The 20,448-nt window shown below is 38.6% G+C and overlaps 1 protein-coding gene across 4 annotated transcripts in view; it reads left to right on the top strand.

The window, feature by feature from the left end:
- PTBP3 (polypyrimidine tract binding protein 3) overlaps positions 1-20,448 on the top strand; it is a 103,016-nt gene that overhangs the window by 26,100 nt on the left and 56,468 nt on the right. For 2 of the 4 annotated variants that reach the window (XM_060101337.1, XM_060101338.1), the window contains one exon: positions 7,529-7,604. In XM_060101337.1, coding sequence (XP_059957320.1) covers positions 7,529-7,604 — 76 coding nt within the window. Of the gene's footprint in view, positions 1-7,526; positions 7,614-20,448 lie in introns of those variants that run through there. The other 2 variants (XM_060101336.1, XM_060101339.1) reach the window with 2 other exon arrangements.

The raw sequence follows: 20,448 nt of genomic DNA, 5'->3' as shown, positions 1-20,448 counted from the left end.
ACATTTTAAACTGCTATACTATTATGCTTCTGTGTTCATTACAGCATCTGTTTATAGTAGTTCTCAGTTGGCTACACGTTAGAGCTTTGGAAATACAGGTGCTCAAACCTCAGCCTAGAGCTACTGATTAAGAATCTCTGGGGTAGGACCTGGTATATAGTATTTATTTTAAACTTGGATATGTGATTTTAGTCTATAGCCAAGGCAGAAAACCATTATATTGTACCTGACACTATGCTATAGGGCATGGGGGAATATAAAAAGTATAAGGCACAATAATAGACCTCAAAGTAGCTGGGAAAAAACTGTACCTATTTGACAAAATGTGTGATATTGATAGTTATATACATAGGAAGAATATATTACGTGAAGTGTACTAAAACCTAGGATCTTGCACATTTTAATGTTGAAAGACAATCAAAATTCAGGTCAATCTCTTCACTTTGGGGATGAAAAATTTTCCAGATGTGGTATTAATTATCACTGACCAATAGGTAGGACTGGATACGTTGTGAAGAGATAGTGTTTGAGGCAGGAGAATAGCATAAAAAGTAGCAGAAATAAAGATGATGTATTTGGGGAAAATTAGAAGACAGGAGTGTTATTGTGAGTAGGAGGTCCAGATTAGAAGGAGCTTTTAATCACCATCACAATACATTTAGACTTGATTCAATAAGCAACAAGGAATAATTTCACTTTAATAGTTGATTGGAGATTTATTTGTTAGGAAATTAGGTAACAGAGTTTACTGAATGAGATAGAAACAGAAAGAACCATGAGTAACTCATTTCTCTCCTCATATTGAAACTGAAATGGCATGTGTGCATTAAGAAGACCACAACTTTTTTGGATTCTTAGCTGGCAAGCCTTGTCTGGGGCAGACCTGTGTTAACAGTTTAACACCTTCTCTAGATGCCTTTTAAGTAATCTCGTGTAACTCCAAGAAAGTGCTTTCCTGAAAATTTGTTCTTTCTAGCTTTTTGATAATGAAATTACAGAGTAAGAATTGGTTCCTCTCAGCAGGTAACTTCTTTGGAGGGTGGAAAGATGTTTTGCACTTTTGGTTCTCTTATCCTCTCTTTGAAACATCTGACTTTTGTGACACTGCTTTATTCTTGTTTTTCACAGATCTGTCTTTTAACTCTGGTAGAATTCTCATTTGTCTCTCCCTTGAGCTGTTGTATCCCTTTGTATTTTGTTTAGGAGAGGCTATAATATTTTCCTAAAAACTTTTTTCATTTTACAAAGAACCATTTACTCATAACATAAAGTTGTGTCATTTTTCTGTTGTATGTTATCTTCTGATTCCTTCCTTTTCCTTATGTATAGATTCCCATAAGGAACTCCTGTGGTTGTTCTTTGAATGTTGCTTGTTTTTGAAGGGACACCTTCTGGACCACCATTGTATAGAAGGAGAGTGTGAAGGATGAGCTCTGAGAATGAGCTGTGGTAATTGACAGCTTGACCAGTCTTTTCTTATCCACTCTTTTTTTTTTTTTTTTTTTTTTTTTGCGGTATGCGGGCCTCTCACTGTTGTGGCCTCCCCCGTTGCGGAGCACAGGCTCCGGACGCGCAGGCTCAGCGGCCATGGCTCACGGGCCCAGCCGCTCCGCGGCATATGGGATCCTCCCAGACCGGGGCACGAACCCCTATCCCCTGCATCGGCAGGCGGACTCTCAACCACTTGCGCCACCAGGGAGGCCCTCTTATCCACTCTTGAGGGTTGAACACAGTGATGATGGTAATGACTATTCTAGGCTGGCAACAAGTCTTTCAAGTCAGTAGGGAGCCTCTGGCTCAGAATGATGTTATCTCTTCATAGTTGTGTTTTGTTTTGTTCTTAACTTTTTATTTTGAAAAAATTAGAGATTCACAGCAAGCTGTAAAGGTACTACAGAGAGATCTTGTGTACCTTTCACAGTTTCCCCTAATCGTTACCTCTTACATACTTACACTATCAAAATAAGGGCATTGGGTTCCTGTGCATTTCTTCTGTTTGTTTTGTTACTAAACACTGTGCCAAGCCCTGAGAGGGTTGCACCCCCCCGGTGTGTAACACATCTTGTGTCTCTGTAGCCTCCAGCAACTCGTATCTTTTGAACAAATCCACTTTGGCATGGGGACAACTCAGAATGCAGTTGACAAAACTGACTCGGAAGCAGGAACTATTTGAGCACGCCCCTGTAGAATACTTGTTTGCAACTTGCTGACTTCCATTGAAGCACGTGTGTGTGTGTGGGCGTGTGCACGTGTGTATGTGGGCTGAGCCCTGGTGGGTCTAGAAACTCTACTCGCCTTCCAAAAGCCATTCGATCCGAGGAGAAGCCCCACTGGCCAAACTACACAGATCTGGAGGGCCTTGGGTGGACCCCAGAGGCAGGCTCGCAGTTGGAAACCAGGCACGCTGTCGTGCTTTTGCTGGGGTCCTGAGCGCTGCCGTTCACCCCAGAGCCGACACGGCCTTCCAGGCAGGCGCGGCCTGGCATTTGCCTCCCTGCTGCAGCCGGTTCGTGGGCTCTGCAGGATGGGCTCCGCAGCCACACGGCCACCTGCCTTCCCTGGCTCACTTTTTTATGCACAGAGGGGAGGTGTGTGCGGGCATGAGGTGCGCCTCGGTTTATAACGTGGCTGCAGCGCCCTCACTTCCCGGCCTCAGGTGAGATGTTGATTTATTATTGCTGAGTAACTTCTCGTGGTAGAAACCAAATTTCTTTCTATATATTACATATGGATGTACACACTCATGCGAAATATATTTACTTCCAGGGGATCTATTTATGTTCCATTGGGAGACATTCTTTCCTATGAGGAGTCTCACCTGCTGCTTTGTGTGTTTGGTCAGGTTCCTGGCACGTTTTGTTTCCTGTTGTTTAGTAAAGATGCTCTTTCTGGGGGAAAAAAATCAAAACAACAACAACACGGTGGGATAGGGAGGGTGGGAGGGAGACGAAAGAGGCAAGAGATATGGGGATATACATATATATATGTATAGCTGATTCACTTTGTTATAAAGCAGAAACTAACTGTTCTGATAAGTATGTGGTGATGTCATGGTCTTAATTTTTATTTGAACTGATCTCTGTGGTTTTGATTTGCATTTCCTTAGTGACTCATGATGTTGTGCATCTTTTCATGTGATTATTGTATGTATATTTTCTTGGAGAAATGTCTGTTCAGATCCTTTGCCTATTTCTAAATTGCATTATTTTGTCTTTTTATTATTGAGTTATAAGAGATTACGTTCTGGGTACCAGTCCCTCGTCAGATAATAGATTTGCGAATATTTTCTCCCATTTTCTGGCTTGTCTTTTCATTTTCTTGATGGTGTCCTTTGAAGTACAAAAGTTTTTATTTTTTATGAAGTCTAATTTATTTTTATTAATCTATTTTTTTTTCTGTTGTCACTTGTGCTTTTGTTACCAAGGAACCATTTCCTAACCCAAAGCCACAAAGATTTACTTTTATGTTTCCTTTTAAGAGTTTTATAGTTATAGTTTTACATTTACGTATACACCCTTCTTGAGTTAATTTTGGCATATGGTGTGAGAAAGGGGTCCAATTTTCATCTTTTGCAAGTAGATACATAGTTTAGATATATAATTTAGTTTTGACTACTTTTTGAACTCTATGTAAATGCAACAATGTAGTATGTATTATTTTGTGATGGGTTTCTTAGTGTGAGATTTTTGTATGTTATTGTGTAGAGCAGTAGTTCATTCTCCTTACTGTAAATCATTGAATGAATTTATAAAGATTTGTTCATTCTATAGTTGATGACATTTGATTGTTTCCAGTTTGGTTACTAGAAATAATGCTGCTGAGAACATTCTCATATGTATAGGTGCACATAGCAGGCAATCTCTTGAGTGTATGCATAGAAATAGAATAAAAGAGATCCTAGGATATTTATATATTCAACTTTAGTATATTGAATCAATTGTACCAATTTACACTCCCACTAGCAACATGTAACAGTTCTCTCACTTCACATTCTTATCAAAACTTGATATTGCCAGCCCTTTTAATATGTTTGTATTTCATTGAGGTTTCAACTTGCATTCCCTGATGACCACTGAGGTTAAGCATCTTTTCATACGTTCATTGGGTGTGGTATTAGTCATTTAGATATGGTTTAGAAAAACATTTCTTGTGTACTTACAAAGTTGGTGGCTATTATGGAACTATACAGTTATGTTTTTATTCTGGGAATCAGGCTGAAAGAGCAGCTTCTATTTGGGATATGCTCCTCTTGTTTCAGAGGGGAAAAGGAAGAAAAATGGCAGAAACTAATTCTGTCAAAAGTTCTGCTTGGATTTAGGTCATGTAGGTCATGTCCATACATACTCCATAGGCCAAAGCATAGCACAAAACTGTGCTCAAGGTCAGTGGGTCAGGGAGGTATCCTCCACTCAGACGCATTGCAAGTCACATGGCCATAGATGGGGATGAATGATTCTTTCACAGGAAAAGAAGGACACGAATACTTTGGAACAGTAATAAAGTATACCACTTTACTTATGAGGTGCCTGTTCAACTCTCTTATCATTTTCTGTTACCTTGATTTTTTTCATATCAATGCCTAGTGGGGTACCCCCGCCCCCGCCAGCCTTTCTTCTTTTTCTTAGTAAGTTCTGGGTATACAGTCTTTGTTGGTTATATATACAGCAGTATTTTCTCCCACTCTATGACTTGCCTTTTTAATTTCCTAATGGTGTCTTTTGTTAATAAAATTCTTTTTTTTAATTGAGATATAATTGATAAATAACATTATGTTTCAGATCTACAACATAATGATTCAATATTTGTATATATTGTAAATAAAAATTATAACTTCATTTTTGTGTAGTTTATCAGTTATTTTAAATAATTGTGTTTCTTGTTTAAGAAATCTTTCCCTACCACAAGATTATGAAGGTGCTTTTTTCTGTTATCTCCTAGAGTCTTTATTGTTTTGTCTTTTACGTTTCAATCTGCAGTCCACCTAGAATTAATATTTAGTTGACATTTTAACATACTCCTGCAAGTCTAGAAAAGAGCTCAAGTGATTTCAAAGTTCGTCCGTCCTTCCTTCCTTCCTTCCTTCCTTCCTTCCTTCCTTCTTCCTTCCTTGCTGCGTTGGGTCTTTGTTGCTGCGTGCAGGCTTTCTCTAGTTGTGGTGAGCGGGGGCTACTCTTCGTAGTGGTGCAGTGGCTTCTCTTGTTGGAGAGCATGGGCTCTAGGCACACGGGCTTTGGTAGTTGTGGCGCACAGGCTTAGTTGCACCACGGCATGTGGGATCTTCCCGGACCAGGGATCGAACCCATGTCCCCTGCATTGGCAGGCGGATTCTTAACCACTGTGCTACCAGGGAAGTCCTTCTAAGTGGTTTCTAAGACCAAATTAATTCAATTTACATGTAGAAAATTGATATTTGATATTGACACTACACTCGTGTCGAAAATGTATCTATTAGTAACACATAGTTTATCAAATTCCTCATATATAAAAACATGTTGGGCATGTTTAAATTTTTACTACATTTAAAACTTCAAAAATTCACCTTTCTGTATCCGCTGGCAGGCAGCTATACAAAGTCTGTCTTTGTCTGCCAATATCTGTATTTCACATATTACCTGTATTTCACATACTCTCAGGAAGACCTTTGCTTTTAGTGAGGTCATAATCCAAGTCTTCCTGGAATTTGAGATTTTCAATTTTATTTCATCTCACGTGCTCACTTAGTTCCTTTCTCTTATTCCAAACTGTCTCTATAAACTTACGGGTGAAAGACCAAAGGGAATAATTTCTGGATGTTTAATACAGGAATTGTTTAAATAATTGTATTTATATTATGCAAACGCATTGGTGGTTTGCTTTTCTTCAGCAAAGGCTGAGGTTGTTCCCTGCAGAAGTGGTCCTTACTCCTAAACATTATATCTGTCGGAGCACTGTTGATGTTATAACTTTTGTAGGGTAGTTTGGGGATTAGGTTTTATCATCTAGTAGACTGAAATATTTGTTCTTAAAAGTTGATGGAGCTTGGGAATTCTCTGGTGGTCCAGTGGTTAGGACTCCATGCTTCCACTGCAGGGGCCCGGGGTTTGATCCCTGGTTGGGGAACTAAGATGTTACAAGCTGCGTGGCACCGCCAAAAAAAAAATTGACTGAGGGCTGAACAAACTACCAGTTGAAATAGGTTGTTTTTAAATTTATACACGGTGTTTATTGTACTTCCTAGATATAAACATTTTAATCTTGGTAAAAGATCTTATGGTTTTACAATGAAAAGGCTAGACTGACTTGTCTTTCAGCTTTGACAGTTCAATTCTGGAATTGGTCAAAACTCTTACCTGAAAAAAAGTGTAAATTACTTAAACAGTAGTTGTTTAAGAAATAGGGCTTCCCTGGTGGCGCAGTGGTTGAGAATCCGCCTGCCGATGCAGGGGACACGGGTTCGTGCCCCAGTCTGGGAAGATCCCACATGCCGTGGAGCGGCTGGGCCCGTGAGCCATGGCCGCTGAGCCTGTGCGTCCGGAGCCTGTCTGCTCTGCAACGGGAAAGGCCACAGCAGTGAGAGGCCCGCGTACCACAAAAAAAAAAAAAAGAAAGAAATAGTACACATTAAAGATCATTTTAAGGATTAATGAATGAAAAAATCACTTATTTAAAGGATTTGACCAATATAGAAATAAATTGCATCTTTGTGTTCAACTTTTAAAAATACACATCTATGAAAAAGTCAGGGAGTGCTACACAATTATTTGCACGCAAATACTTAAAAATATACTACAGGACTTCCCTGGTGATTCAGTGGTTAAGAATCCGCCTGCCAATGCAGGGGACATGGGTTCGAGCCCTAGTCTGGGAAGATCCCACATGCCGCGGAGCAGCTAAGCCCGTGCATCACAACCACTGAGCCTGTCCTCTAGAGCCCATGAGCCACAACTACTGAAGCCTGCGCCTGGAGCCCGTGCACCGCAACAAGAGAAGCCACCACAGTGAGAAGCCTGTGCACTGCAGTGAAGAGTAGTCCCCACACCGCAACTAGAGGAAGCCCAGGCGCAGCAGCGAAGACCCAAAGCAGCCAAAAAAAATAAAAAATAAAAAGCCATCAGTCCTTTATAAAAATATATATATATACTACAAAACTTAACATACTTAATACACCAAAATGTATTTAAAATATACTAAATATACTTAAAGATATACAACAAAAACAATGTCAGGATTCAACCCCTAAATATGGTTTTGACACTTCAGATGTAACATCTCAGAGAATTGAGTTTCATTCAAAAGGGTTGTGGGATTATGCCCCCAATTATGTGATGGCAGTTCTCTTTTTTATAACTAACAATCATGTGGATGTTCAATAATTTTTGTTTACTATTAAGTTCACTTCCAACCTTTAGATTTTATGATTCTTGAGGACTTCCCCTTAAGTGCCTTGATATTCAGATTAAGTAATATTAGCTTTTAATATTTTTAGTAGTAAATATGGACCATTATCCAAGACTTGTTTTATTAACAGAATATTGCTCTTGCTTTTCAGCGGGGTTCTGATGAGCTTCTTTCTTCCGACAGCGTTAACGGACCTTTTACCATGAACAATTCCACTCGTTCTGCAGGTGTGTATGGTGAGTTTTCATTTTTTCAAAATCTGAGATGTTTTCTTTCTCTGGGTTTCAAAAATATTTTTTTCACAATGTTCTTATTTTGCTCATCTTATAAACATGGAGTGCTATTATTTATAACAAAATCTAAAATTTGTGGCAATGAAGTTCATGTAGATGAAATTACTAGTTACAGCACTTAAATTTTAAGCATTAATTTGGATTTAATTAGATAATTACTTTTTTGACTGACATTCTTTGTTACATAGTTGTGATAAAATTATCACGGTAAGTAAAATTATCACAGTAAAATTATCATATAGTTGTGATAAAATTATCAGTAAGTTGGTGATCTAGAACTATTGAGTAAAAGCTAGATTTAAAAACTTGTGTTGAATGATGATGGATTTAGAGTAGAAGTATTAAAACTATAAGTTCACATGACTTTAAAAATAAATGTTCTTGAAATTTAAGGACTGTAAAATGAATTGGAGGAGTGCAATACTTGACAGAGAGTGAGCAACTGCTCACTATTGCTATTGCTGTATAGGAAATCCTAGTAAGGGAGGAGAATTTGTACTATAGCAGTAGTAGTTGTGATGGAGAAAATTAGAGAACTTAACAGAAGGTGAAATTGATGGTAATTGGTGATTAATCGAATGTTTGAATAAGGAATTCCATTGATGATTTATAGGTTTAGACTTAGATAATTGGATAGCTGAATTGTGGTGCCTTCATTTATATTAGAAAGTACAGGAAGAACAGGGTTGGACAATATGGCAGGTTCAGTTTTTTTTGTCTTTTGTTTTTTTTTTGGCCACACGGCATGTGGGATCTTAGTTCCCCGACCAGGGATCAAACCCGCACCCCCTGCATTGGAAGCACAGAGTCTTAACCACTGGACCGCTAGGGAAGTCCCCAGATTTTTATATATTGATTTGAGGTTCCTCTGGGGACATCCAGATGGAAGTGTCAGATAGGTAGTGGGTTCTGGTCTCAACATCGTAAGAGAAATTTGGAAGTCAATATCATATACACTTAACAACTGAAGCCATGAGAGTGGAGAGTCTCAGAAAAGGTGAGATTTTTATCCAGATGTTTTGGTGTTATAGGGAGTTAGGGAATGAGTAGACCTCACTTTCCAGACCCTGAGTTACATGATGTTTGGGAGAGTGAACAGCCTTTATGTGAAGACCCTATAAGAGAAGTGAGCCAGGTTCATTTAAGACAAAAGATGTAAAGAAAATCCAGTGAAGAGATTAAGAATGTTTGGGAATTGGTCAGCCATGGTACATTGCTCTAGAAGACTAAATGGAAGGATTTTTTAGGCAGGACAGCAGCAGGGGGTTTGTCCATGTGGAAGTGTGAACCAGGGTACTTAGAGCAGGAGATTAAAGCGGCTTTCTCAAAATTGACCTGGCATCAGAATCACCAGGAGGGCTTGTTAAAGCACAGTTGCAGAGTCCATCCTCAGAATTTCTAATTCAGTAGATCTGGAGTGGGTCCTGAGAATTTGCATTTCCACAAGTTCGCAGGTAATGATGATGCTGCCATATGAGGGACCACACTTTAAGAGAACTGCTGAATGAAGGAAATGCTAGAAATCTGAAGTTCCTAAACCTGATTATCCTCTTGATCTGGTAGGCTTTTAAGAAAATTTCGGCCCTTACTCCTAGAGTTAACAGTACGTCTAGGGTGGGACCCATGTGTTTGTTCTTTTTTATATAAATTTATTTATTTTTTAAATTTATTTTTGGGTGCATTGGGTCTTCGTTGCTGCACATGGGTTTCTCTTGTTGCAGTGAGCGGGGGCTGCTCTTAGTTGCGGTGCACGGGCTTCTCATTGCGGTGGCCTCTCCTGCTGCAGAGTACGGGCTCTAGGCAAGTGGGCTTCAGCAGTTGTGGTACTCAGGCTCAGTAGTTGTGGCTCACGGGCTCCAGAGCGCAGGCTCAGTAGTTGTGGCGCACAGGCTTAGTTGCTCCACAGTGTGTGGGATCTTCTTGGATCAGGGCTCAAACCCGTGTCCCCTGCATTGTCAGGAGGATTCTTTTTTTTTTTTTTTTTTTTTTTTTTTGCGGTATGCGGGCCTCTCACTGCTGTGGCCTCCCCCGCTGCGGAGCACAGGCTCCGGACGCGCAGGCTCCGGACGCGCAGGCTCAGCGGCCATGGCCCACGGGCCCAGCCGCCCCGCGGCACATGGGATCCCCCCAGACCGGGGCACGAACCCGTATCCCCTGCATCGGCAGGCGGACTCCCAACCACTTGCGCCACCAGGGAGGCCCTGTCAGGAGGATTCTTAACCACTGTGCCACCTGGGAAGCCCTTGTTCTTATTTTTAAAACTGAGGTCAGTTTGTTCGGTCATGTTTACAAACTACTGGGATGGATGACCAGAAGGACTGACATCCTGGTTGATTTATTACTTAGGAAAAGAAGTATGAGCTGTGAGTTTAGCTGGCATCAGTAGTCTGCTGTGTTTTGCTTTTATGTTTTCAATTTCTTCTTGTATCCCATTCCATTCTAGGCTCAGTGTTTTTCTTCTTAAAGCACGTCGTCTTTAGTAGCTATTTCAGCAAAACTCTATAAATGGTAACCTCTTAGACTGACTAAAAATGTCTATTTTGATATAACTATTGAATGGTAGTTAGCTATTTAGAATTCCAGGTTGACAGTTATTTTCTCTCAGTACTCTGAAGGTATTGTTTTATTCTTTTGGCATCTGTTGAGAAGTCTTTTGTCAGTCCAAGTTATTATTTTGTAGATAGTATTAGTTCTCTGTAGTTGTTTTAACATTTTTCTCTTTAATTTTGTTCTGTGGTTTCTCTAGCTGTGTCTAGGTGTAGATCACTAGTTCTCAACCCTGGATCTTCACTAAAATAGCTTGGGAAGCTTTGAAGAAAATACAGATATCTTGACCTACTCCACACCAATTCCAAAATTACAGGAGGGGGAAGGGGGACCTAGGCACTGTTTTTAATTTGTTTCTAAAGTTTCTTAGGTGATACATGTAAGGTGCGGCCAGGGTTGAAAACCATTGCTGCAGACTTACTTTCATTTATTCTGTCTAGGAGTGACCCTACTTTCCAAAGAATTGTTTCCTTTTGGAACTCCAGTTAGGCGTGTATAGGACCACCTCATTTAGTCCTGCAATTGTTTTAACCTCTTACATTTATTGCCACCTTTTTCTCATTAAGGTCCTGTATTTTGGATAATTTCCTTGAAATGTTTTTCTGATTCACTCATTATTTGTTCAGCTTTGTCTAATATGCTGTTTAATCCTTCTATTGAGTAATTGATTTCAAGGCATATATTTTTCATTTTTCTCTGTTTTATTTGATTCATTTTTAAAGATGATCTAGTTTTGTTATTTAGAAAAACAGTATCGTGTTCTTTCCTTATGGTTTCTATTGCTTTTTTCCCCTAATTTTTTAATTATTTAAAACAAAATTTTTGGGCTTCCCTGGTGGCACAGTGGTTGAGAGTCCGCCTGCCGATGCAGGGGACATGGGTTCGTGCCCCGGTCTGGGAGGATCCCACATGCCGCGGAGCAGCTGGGCCCGTGAGCCATGGCCACTGAGCCTGTGCGTCTGGAGCCTGTGCTCCGCAACGGGAGAGGCCACAACAGTGAGAGGCCCGCATACCGAAAATAAATAAATAAATAAATAAATAAATAAAATAAAAAATAAAAGTTTGCCACTATCCTTATTTAAAAAAAAAAAAAAAATTTTATAGTCTCAGATTTTACAATTATGGAGTTCTTGGGGGTGCTAATATTACTGGGTTTTGTATCTGCTAGTATTTGCTTATGGTATATTATTTTTCCTTGATTCATAATTTTTGGTTGTGAGGTAATCTTTGGCTGAATTATGTTTTTCTTCTGTGAGAATCTTGAGGGAAGTTTTGTGTTTGCTCCGCTAGACTTGCTAGGATATCACCAGCCCCTAACATGTCCTAATGTATATGTTAATTTATTGCTTTGGGGATTCCTACCAGAAGGGAAGAGAAAATTAAAAATCCAGACATTTACATTCAAATCCATGAACAGAGATAGACTTCCTTGTTAAATACCTGTGATACATGGAAAATTTCTAATTTTAGTTTGCCTTTTATGAGGGGATGGCCTGCTGAAGGGTTTGCCTGTTGATACCTAAAAACTTTTCTTTTTTTAGGTCACCTATACATTAAAAATACTTCTGTAATACTTGATTCAGTATTTGCAATTCTCTAAAAGCTTCAAAAACTAAAGATTTTGGTACTCCATTCCTTGACTTCTTTGAATAAATATTTCTAATTGATTTTGAACAAATCGTGTCAGAAAGTTTTTAGGGCTCATTTATAAACAAGTTAAATCCCTTTGTAAGTTACTTAAGTAGTTCTTCAAAGGCACAAATAATTTTAAAAATCACATTGATAATGGATAGCTAAAAGAAAGCCATGTATTGTGTTGAAAGATCTTTTTTGTATTCAGTACAGTCTTCAACACAAAATTTTTGTAGTTCAGTTAATTTAAATTTGGATTTTAAAATATTTGTAAAATTTGACGACTATAATTTTTCTATCTGTAGAATATTGCTTGTTTGGTAACAAGTTATGTGTGCACCAAATCGATTGCAGATACATGTCTACTTTATGGGACTGTCAGAACACTGTTTTTGCCATGACATCTTGCTGCACCAAAAGTTATATTTGTATTATTACCCCAAAGAAGTTTTATTTTTAGCTGAGTTTTTAAAACTGAATTCTCATTAGTGTCACACATTTCACTTTTGATAGAATGACTTCCCAAAAACTTGCCTTTGATTCCATTGAAAGTATTTAATATTATACCACTATTGGGTAATAACTGATTTTCTAATGTTAGCAGATGATGATAAAACTGATACAATTTAGCTGTTTGCAAAGTTCTGTTAGTGGTGTCAACATATTAACATCTGACACTTTATTGTTTACACATGGAGAAGAAACTTTGCAAGTTAAATTAATTCAGAATTACAGATTTATGGATTTACTATAAGATATAAAATGGAATGATTATAAACGGAATTGTATTTCATGTGTTACTGGCCTGTAATTCCCACATTTTCCACAGACTGGCAGCCTGGCAGCCAAATGAATAGCATAGGTAACAGGTTGAATACTGATGGAAGGAGTTAGGAGCTATCCTTAGCTACTTGTGTCCCAGTGCATTTCTTCTCTTTTAAAAAAATTTTTTTTTTAATTTAAAAAAATTTTCTTTTCAAATTGTTTTCTTTTTTTTTTCCTTTGGCTGTGTTGGGTCTTCGTTGCTACATGCGGGTTTTCTCCAGCTGCAGCAAGCGGAAGCTACTCTTCATTGCGGTGCACGGGCTTCTCATTGCAGTGGCTTCTCTTGTTGCAGAGCACAGGCTCTACGCGCACGGGCTTCAGTAATTGCAGCACGCGGGCTCAGTAGTTGCTGCACACGGGCTTTAGGGCGTGTGGGCTTCAGTAGTTGCGGCACGCGGGCTCAGTAGTTGTGGCATGCGGGCTCTAGAGTGCAGGCTCAGTAGTTGTGGCTCATGGGCTTAGCTGCTCTGCGGCATGTGGGATCTTGCCAGACCAGGGCTCAAACCCATGTCTCCTGCATTGGCAGGTGGATTCTTAACCACTGCGCCACCAGGGAAGTCCCCACTGCCACTGCATTTCTTTCCTTTTTTCTTCCTTCCTCCCTCCCTCCCTTCTTTTCCTTTTTAAATCAAAGACTCTGTGTGTTATCTGTGAAAAAGTCATGAAGAGATTCTGTCTCACTGGTTAACATTGGTTAACATTCAGATTTAATCACTGTACATGTGGTTTATAAACTACTAGATGAGACCATGGCAAAAACTGGAAGTTAAAAATATCAGTTGGATCTACTAAGCCTATTCTAGCTTATTTCAATGCAACTGTTAATAATTTTTTTTCAAAAGAGAAGATGTTAAACTGTACAGGTTGCTAGAACAATGATGCCAAATTGTGACTGTCCCAGGCAAACTGGTCGTTCTGCTTAGATATTAATATTCCTTAAGAATGTCTCTTAGCGTATAATGGACATGTGAACTTTAAATTATTTTGTGTAGTTCCAGAACAGCCCCTCATTCCCCATTCTTTCCCCACAAAATCTTAGGGATTCTGAAATGTTGATCTTTTTGTGTAATTATTTTTCCATCTGGGAATATGGCATGTGAGTCCATGGTTTTAGGTCTTATTTTATGTCCTTTGATAATTATGAGAATGTTTTATACTTCTCTACGTAAATCATATGCTTTTCCTCCTAAATTTAATCTTAGGAATTATGGCAGAGACTGTTTGTTGGGTACCCCAATACTTTCTATTTTCTTTAGCAACAGAGCTCTAATTTTTATCTGGGCACATTGCCACCCAGATTAAATGACTGCTTTTCCAGTCTTCCTTATAGCTAGATGTGGTCATGTGATTAAGTGCTGTCTAATGAGATATAAGTGGAAGTGTTACTTCTGGGGCATCTCTGCATGTTTTTTTCCTCTTTCGTCTTGCTGCCTGTAGGAGTTCTAGCTTCCATCTGTGAGAAAAGTGCTCCAGAAACCTGCCCTTGAATCTACTGGTAGATATTAAGCCACACGTGCCTTACCAGTAGGGATGGTATATCAGCTCTAGCATAAAGGCTATTCTAAACCCACCCTAACAAGACTTAAAAACAAGCTTCAAAATAATTACCTGATCTTAAAGTAACTTAACTTTTTTCCAGAAAGGAGTCTGGCACTTTAAAAGAATAAAACAATTCCAGTGCTCACAATGTTGAGCATTCAATCAAAAATCGCAACCCATAGGTAGGAGAAAAATCAGTCAACAGAAACACACCTAGAAAATAACAGATGATGAAGTTAGCAGATTTGTACTTTGGAACAGTTATTAAAGTATGTGAAAGGATTTAAAGGAAAATATCAACATAACAGAGAGAAAATGAAAGCTAAAAATCAAATAGAAATTCTAGAGATAAAATTATAATATCTAAAAAAAAACATGGCGGTCTTCCCTGGGAGCGTAGTGGTTGAGAGTCCGCCTGCCGATGCAGGGGACACGGGTTCGTGCCCCGATCTGGGAGGATCCCACATGCCGCGGAGCGGCTGGACCCATGAGCCATGGCCGCTGAGCCTGCGCGTCCAGAGCCTGTGCTCTGCAACGGGAGAGGCCACAGCAGTGAGGGGCCCGCGTACCGCAAACAAACAAACAAACAAACAAACAAACAAACAAAAACATGGTATGGCTGTAGCAGCACTAATATTCTGTAAAAGAAATGATCAGTGAATTTAAAGACAGCAATAGAAACTAAAGCACACAGACCAAAAAAAAAAAAAGACTGAAAAAGAAATGAACAGAGCCTTAATAACCTGTAGAACAAAATTAAGTGATCTAAACATATATATAACTGAAGTTCCAGAAAAAAAGTTGGGGGTGGGGAAACAAATATATCTGAAGAAATAATGACTGAAAATACTCCAGATATGGTGGAAACTGTAAAGCCACATATCCAAGAAGTTCGGTGAACCACACGCAGGATAAACACAGTGAAAACCACACCAAATCTCCTCATAATCAAATTGCTGAAAACCAGGAATGCAGAACAAATCTTAAAAGTAGCCAGAGGAAAAAAGTCACATTTATTCAGAGAAACAAAGATAAGAGTAATGAGAGAGTGCTTGCCTGAACCTGTGCAAACCAGAAGACAGTGGAGCAACATCTTTAAAGTACTGAAGATAAATACAATGAAACAAATTCTATATCCAGTTAAAATATTTTTCAAAAATAAAGTTAAAATAAAGCCTTCTTTGAGGCACACAAGAGCTGAGAGCATTTGTTAGTAACAGACTTACATTTTATGAAATGGAAAAGGAAATTCCTCAGACTTGAGGAAAATGATACCAGGTGGAAACTTGGGTCTACACAAAGTGGTAAATATGTGGATATGTGACTTTTTCTTTCTCATTTTTTTGGATAATTTAAAAGATAATTGAGGGATTCTGGGAAGATGGTAGAGTAAGAAGCACCAGGAGTCTGTCTTTCTACCTAGACAACAATTGCAGTGGCAGAATCTGTCTATAACTAATTGGGAACTCTGGAATCCTTTGAAGGCTTGCAAGTTCCAGGGGAAGACTTGGAAGGTAAATTGTGGTTAATTTTGGTCAATTTTAGCTCTTAGCGCAGTAGCAGCTACCCATCCCTCACCTCAGTCACATGGCAGGCAACTGTGTGGTTCCAGAGCAGCTTACAAATAGGAGCCAGGGTAGGCAAAAAGGACCTTGTCCTTCAACTTCAAGGGGTCTGTACTCTGATTGCTGATTGCTTCTTCTCATCATTCAGGTACAGACAAAGAGGTAGGCAGCCATTGTTCTTGCATCTCCCCCTATTGTTGCAAGCCAGCACGCCCCACTCCCAATATATGTGATTTCCAGAGCATATAAAGGGCTAGTGCTTTCCACACCCTCCTCCCCTTCATTTTCCCTTTTTTTCCCCTTTTGGGAGCCAAATATTGAAGACTAGGACATTAAAAAACAGCTGCATCTACAGGGAAAGTTAGAAAGTGATAGTGCATGCCCAGGAAAAGGCTCAGAAGACACCTGAGAAGAACTTAAATTTACACCTCAAGCTGATCCTTGGCGTAAACACAGTCTAAGACAATCAAAAACAATAACACAAATGAGAAAACCCCTAGAAAGTGGAAGAATCTGATTTCCAGAGTTACCATATTCCCAAATTTGATGAAAAACATGAATATAAACATCCAAGAAGCTTAATGAACTCCAAGTAAGATGAATTCAATGAGACCCACACTGAGACACCTTTATAATCAAACTTTCAAAAGTCAGAGACAAAGAGAGAATCCTGAAAGTATCAAGAGAGAATCAACTTATCACATACAAGGGATCCTCAATAAGAATATGACCAGATTTCTCTTCAGGAACTTTGGACAGAAGTCAGTGGGCCAGTATATTCAAAGTGCTAAAAGAATAAAACTGTCAACCAAATATCCTGTGTTTGGTAAATTTTTCTTTCAAAAGTGAGAGAGAAATTCCCAGATGAGCAAAAACTGAAGGATGTTATTACCACTAGATCTGCCCTGCAAGAAATTTTCAAAGGAGTCCTTTAGGGTGAAATGAAAGGACACCAGACAGTAGCTCAAAGCCATATGAAGAAATAAAGATCTCAGTGAAGGCCCTTATAAAAGCCAATATTACTCTAACAATGGTTTGTTATCTACTTTTTGTTTTCTGCAGATTTAAGGGGCTAATACATTTTTTAAAAATTATTAATCTAAAAGCTACCAAGTGACTTGGTTTGTAACTCCACATTTTGTTTTCTAAATAATTTAGACTAATGCATTAAAAGAATTGTTTGTGTTTCTGGGCACACATTGTATAAAGATGTAATTTTGTGATAATAATGGAAAGGGGTGGGGACAGAGCTGTAAAGGAGCAGAGTTTTTGTATGTTATTGAAGTTAAGCTGGTCTAAATTCAAATTAAAGTGTTATAACTTTAGGATGTTAAATGTAATCCCCATGGTAACCACAAAGAAAATATCTATATGATATGCACAAAAGGAAATAAGAAAGAATACTTAGAGTAGTCAGAATCTTAGAGACAGAGAATAGAATGGTGGTTGCTAGGGGCTGGAAGAAGGGAGGAATAGGGAACTACTATTTTTTTTTTTTTTTTTGCTGTACGCGGACCTCTCACTGTTGTGGTCTCTCCCGTTGCTGAGCACAGGCTCCGGATGCTCAGGCTCAGCGGCCATGGCTCATGGGCCCAGCCGCTCCGCGGCATGTGGTATCTTCCCAGACCGGGGCACGAACCCGTGTCCCCTGCATCAGCAGGCAGACTCTCAACCACTGCGCCACCAGGGAAGCCCCTCAATTGGAAGCTTTATGTCAGTTTCACTTAATATAATTATTTATGTAGTTGGGTTTAAGTCTTTTTTTTTTTTTTTTTTTGGCCATGCGATATGCAGGGTCTTAGTTCCCCAGCCAGGGATTGAATCCGCACCCCACTAAGTCTTTCATCTTGCTATTTATTTCCTTTTTGTCCCATATATTTTGTTCTGTTTTTCCTTTGTTTCCTGGCTTTCTTTAGATTATTTTTTATATTCCATTTTATTTGTCATTTATTATTTTGTATTTCATTTATTTATATTTCTTGATAAATATATGTATCCTAAATATATATATTCACCTAATTACAGAGCTTCAGAATACATAAAGTAAAACTAATAGAACTAAACAGAGAAATAGACAAATCCACAATTACAGCTGCAGATTTCAACACTCCTCTCTAAGTAATTGATAGTGTAGTAGATAAAAATCAATAAGGATCCAGAGCAGGCATTAGCAAACTCTGCCCAGTGGACTACATCCATTCCATTGCCCATTTTTGTATTGCCCATTAGCTAGGATTGATTTTTACATTAAAAAAAACAAAAAACATTTATTTATGTATGTATGTATGTATGTATTTCGCTCTGCCTGGTCTTTGTTGCGGCATGCAGTATCTTCGTTGCAGAACGCAGGACCTTTAGTTGCAGCACACGAACTCTTAGTTGCAGCATGTGGGATCCAGTTCCTTGACCAGGGATCAAACCCAGGCCCCCTACATTGGGAGTGCGGAGTCTTAGCCACTGGACCACCAGGGAAGTCCTGATTTTTACATTTTAAATGATGAAAAACACAAAGAATATTTTCTGATACATGAAAATTTTCTGATACATGAAACTTACATGAAATTAAATTTTGCTGTCTATATATAAAACTTTATTTGAACACAGTCATACTTATTTATTGGCTTGGCCAAAAAGTTCGTTCGGATTTTTCTGCTAAATGTCAGCTATGGCTGCATTCATTTTACAACTGCAGAGATAAATAGTTGGTTCAGAGCCTGTATGGCCCACAAAGTCTAAAATATTTATGTGACCCTTTAGAGGAAGTTTGTAGATCACCTAATATAGAAGTTTTCAACACTATCAACCAGCTTGACCTCATTGAGATACGGAACAGTCTCCCGCACACCATCATCATACATATTCTTTTCAAGTTCACATGAAATGGTCAGCAAGGTAAACTATATGCTGGGTCCTTAAGTCTCAGTAAATATGAATGCATTAAAATTATGCATTAGAATTGTATTAGCAGTTTTAAGAAATGATCCTCAAATATGTGAGAAAAAAATCTCCAGTTGCTTGGAAAAAGAAAGTAACACTTAATCCATATATCACATAAGAAGTCACAAGGGAAATTAGAAGATATTTTGAAGTGAATTAATATGAAAACACAACTTACTAAAGTTTGTAGGGTTCAGCTAGAGCTGTTCTTAGAAGGAAATTTACAGCTTTAAATATTTTATTAGAAAAAAGTCTAAAATGAATGATCTAAGCTTCTAAGCATAGCATAAGAAGAGCAAATTAAACCCCAAGTAAATAGAAAATATTAAATATGAAAACAAAAGTTAGTGACATAGAAAATGAGGATTAATGAAACCAATAGCTGTTTTTTAATGGATCAATAAAATTAATAAACCTCTAGGTAGGTTTATTAAAAAAAGACAGAAATTACCAATATTAAGAACTATCCTGTAGACATTAAAAAGATATTGTTATGGACTGAATATTTGTGTACCCCCAAAATTCATATGTTTAAGCCCTAACCCCCAATGTGATGCTATTTGGAGATGGGATCTTTGGAGTGGGGCCCTCACTGGGATTAATGTCTTTATATGAAGAGATGCCAAAGAGCTTGCTTTTTCCCTCCACCCCTGCCATGTGAGGACCATGTGAAAAGGTGGCTGTCTATAAGCCAGGAAGAATCCTCACTAGAAAGTGACCATGCTGACCCTTGATTTTGAACTTCTAGTCTCCAGAACTGTGAAAAAGTAAATTTGTATTGTTTAAGCCACTCTGTCTGTCGTTTTTTGTTATGGTGTCCTGAGCAGGCTAAGATAGATATCAAGTGAAAATTGTGAACAATTTTAAGCCAATAAGTTTGACAGTTTAGATGAAGTGGACCAATTCCTTGAAAAACACAGGTGCAAAAGAAATAGAAAACCTAAATAGCCCTGTACTTGTTTTAAAAATCAAATTGATAATTAAAAAGTCCTTCCAGGGCCTCCCTGGTGGCGCAAGTGGTTGAGAGTCCGCCTGCCGATGCAGGGGATACGGGTTCGTGCCCCGGTCTGGGAGGATCCCATATGCCGCGGAGCGGCTGGGCCCGTGAGCCATGGCCGCTGAGCCTGCGCGTCCGGAGCCTGCGCGTCCGGAGCCTGTGCTCCGCAACGGGGGAGGCCACAACAGTGAGAGGCCCGCATACCGCAAAAAAAAAAAAAAAAAAAAAAGTCCTTCCAAAAAAAAAAAAAAGTCCAGGTTCAGTGGTTTTTTGTGGCCATATGGGTTATTTGTCAAAGGTTGTCATACTCTGCATTTAAAATGCAGGTGGATTTTACTATACCTAAAGAATACCCTAATAAAGTTGAATTTTTAAAAAGATCCATATTTCTGGGATAGTTTTCTTGGTAGATCCCTTCAGTTTTGAGATGGGAATATATGAATTTTTAAAAAGCCTCTTCCACTTATCTCTTTGGAACATAATTACTATGTAGTAGGCATTCAGGACTTTTCATTATATTCAAAAAATACAAGATTTATGCAGGCTAAGTATTTTGAATGCTTATTTTCATAATACAATTTTGGGAAAGTCTGTGGTATATCCTTTTGTACAGGGAATAATTTGTCAAAGTTATGTATTCAGTGCATTGCAATTTTCTTGTTTTCTCTTTTATTAAATTATAATTCCATATAATTGCTTATGTGCATTTTTCATTTTTAGATTGTTACATTTATCA

Source organism: Mesoplodon densirostris, chromosome 6, assembly GCF_025265405.1.
Source record: "Mesoplodon densirostris isolate mMesDen1 chromosome 6, mMesDen1 primary haplotype, whole genome shotgun sequence".
NCBI classification, from domain to species: Eukaryota; Metazoa; Chordata; class Mammalia; order Artiodactyla; family Ziphiidae; genus Mesoplodon; species Mesoplodon densirostris.
Note: the sequence above shows the minus strand (reverse complement) of the source record. Positions and strands in the feature narration are given on the sequence as shown.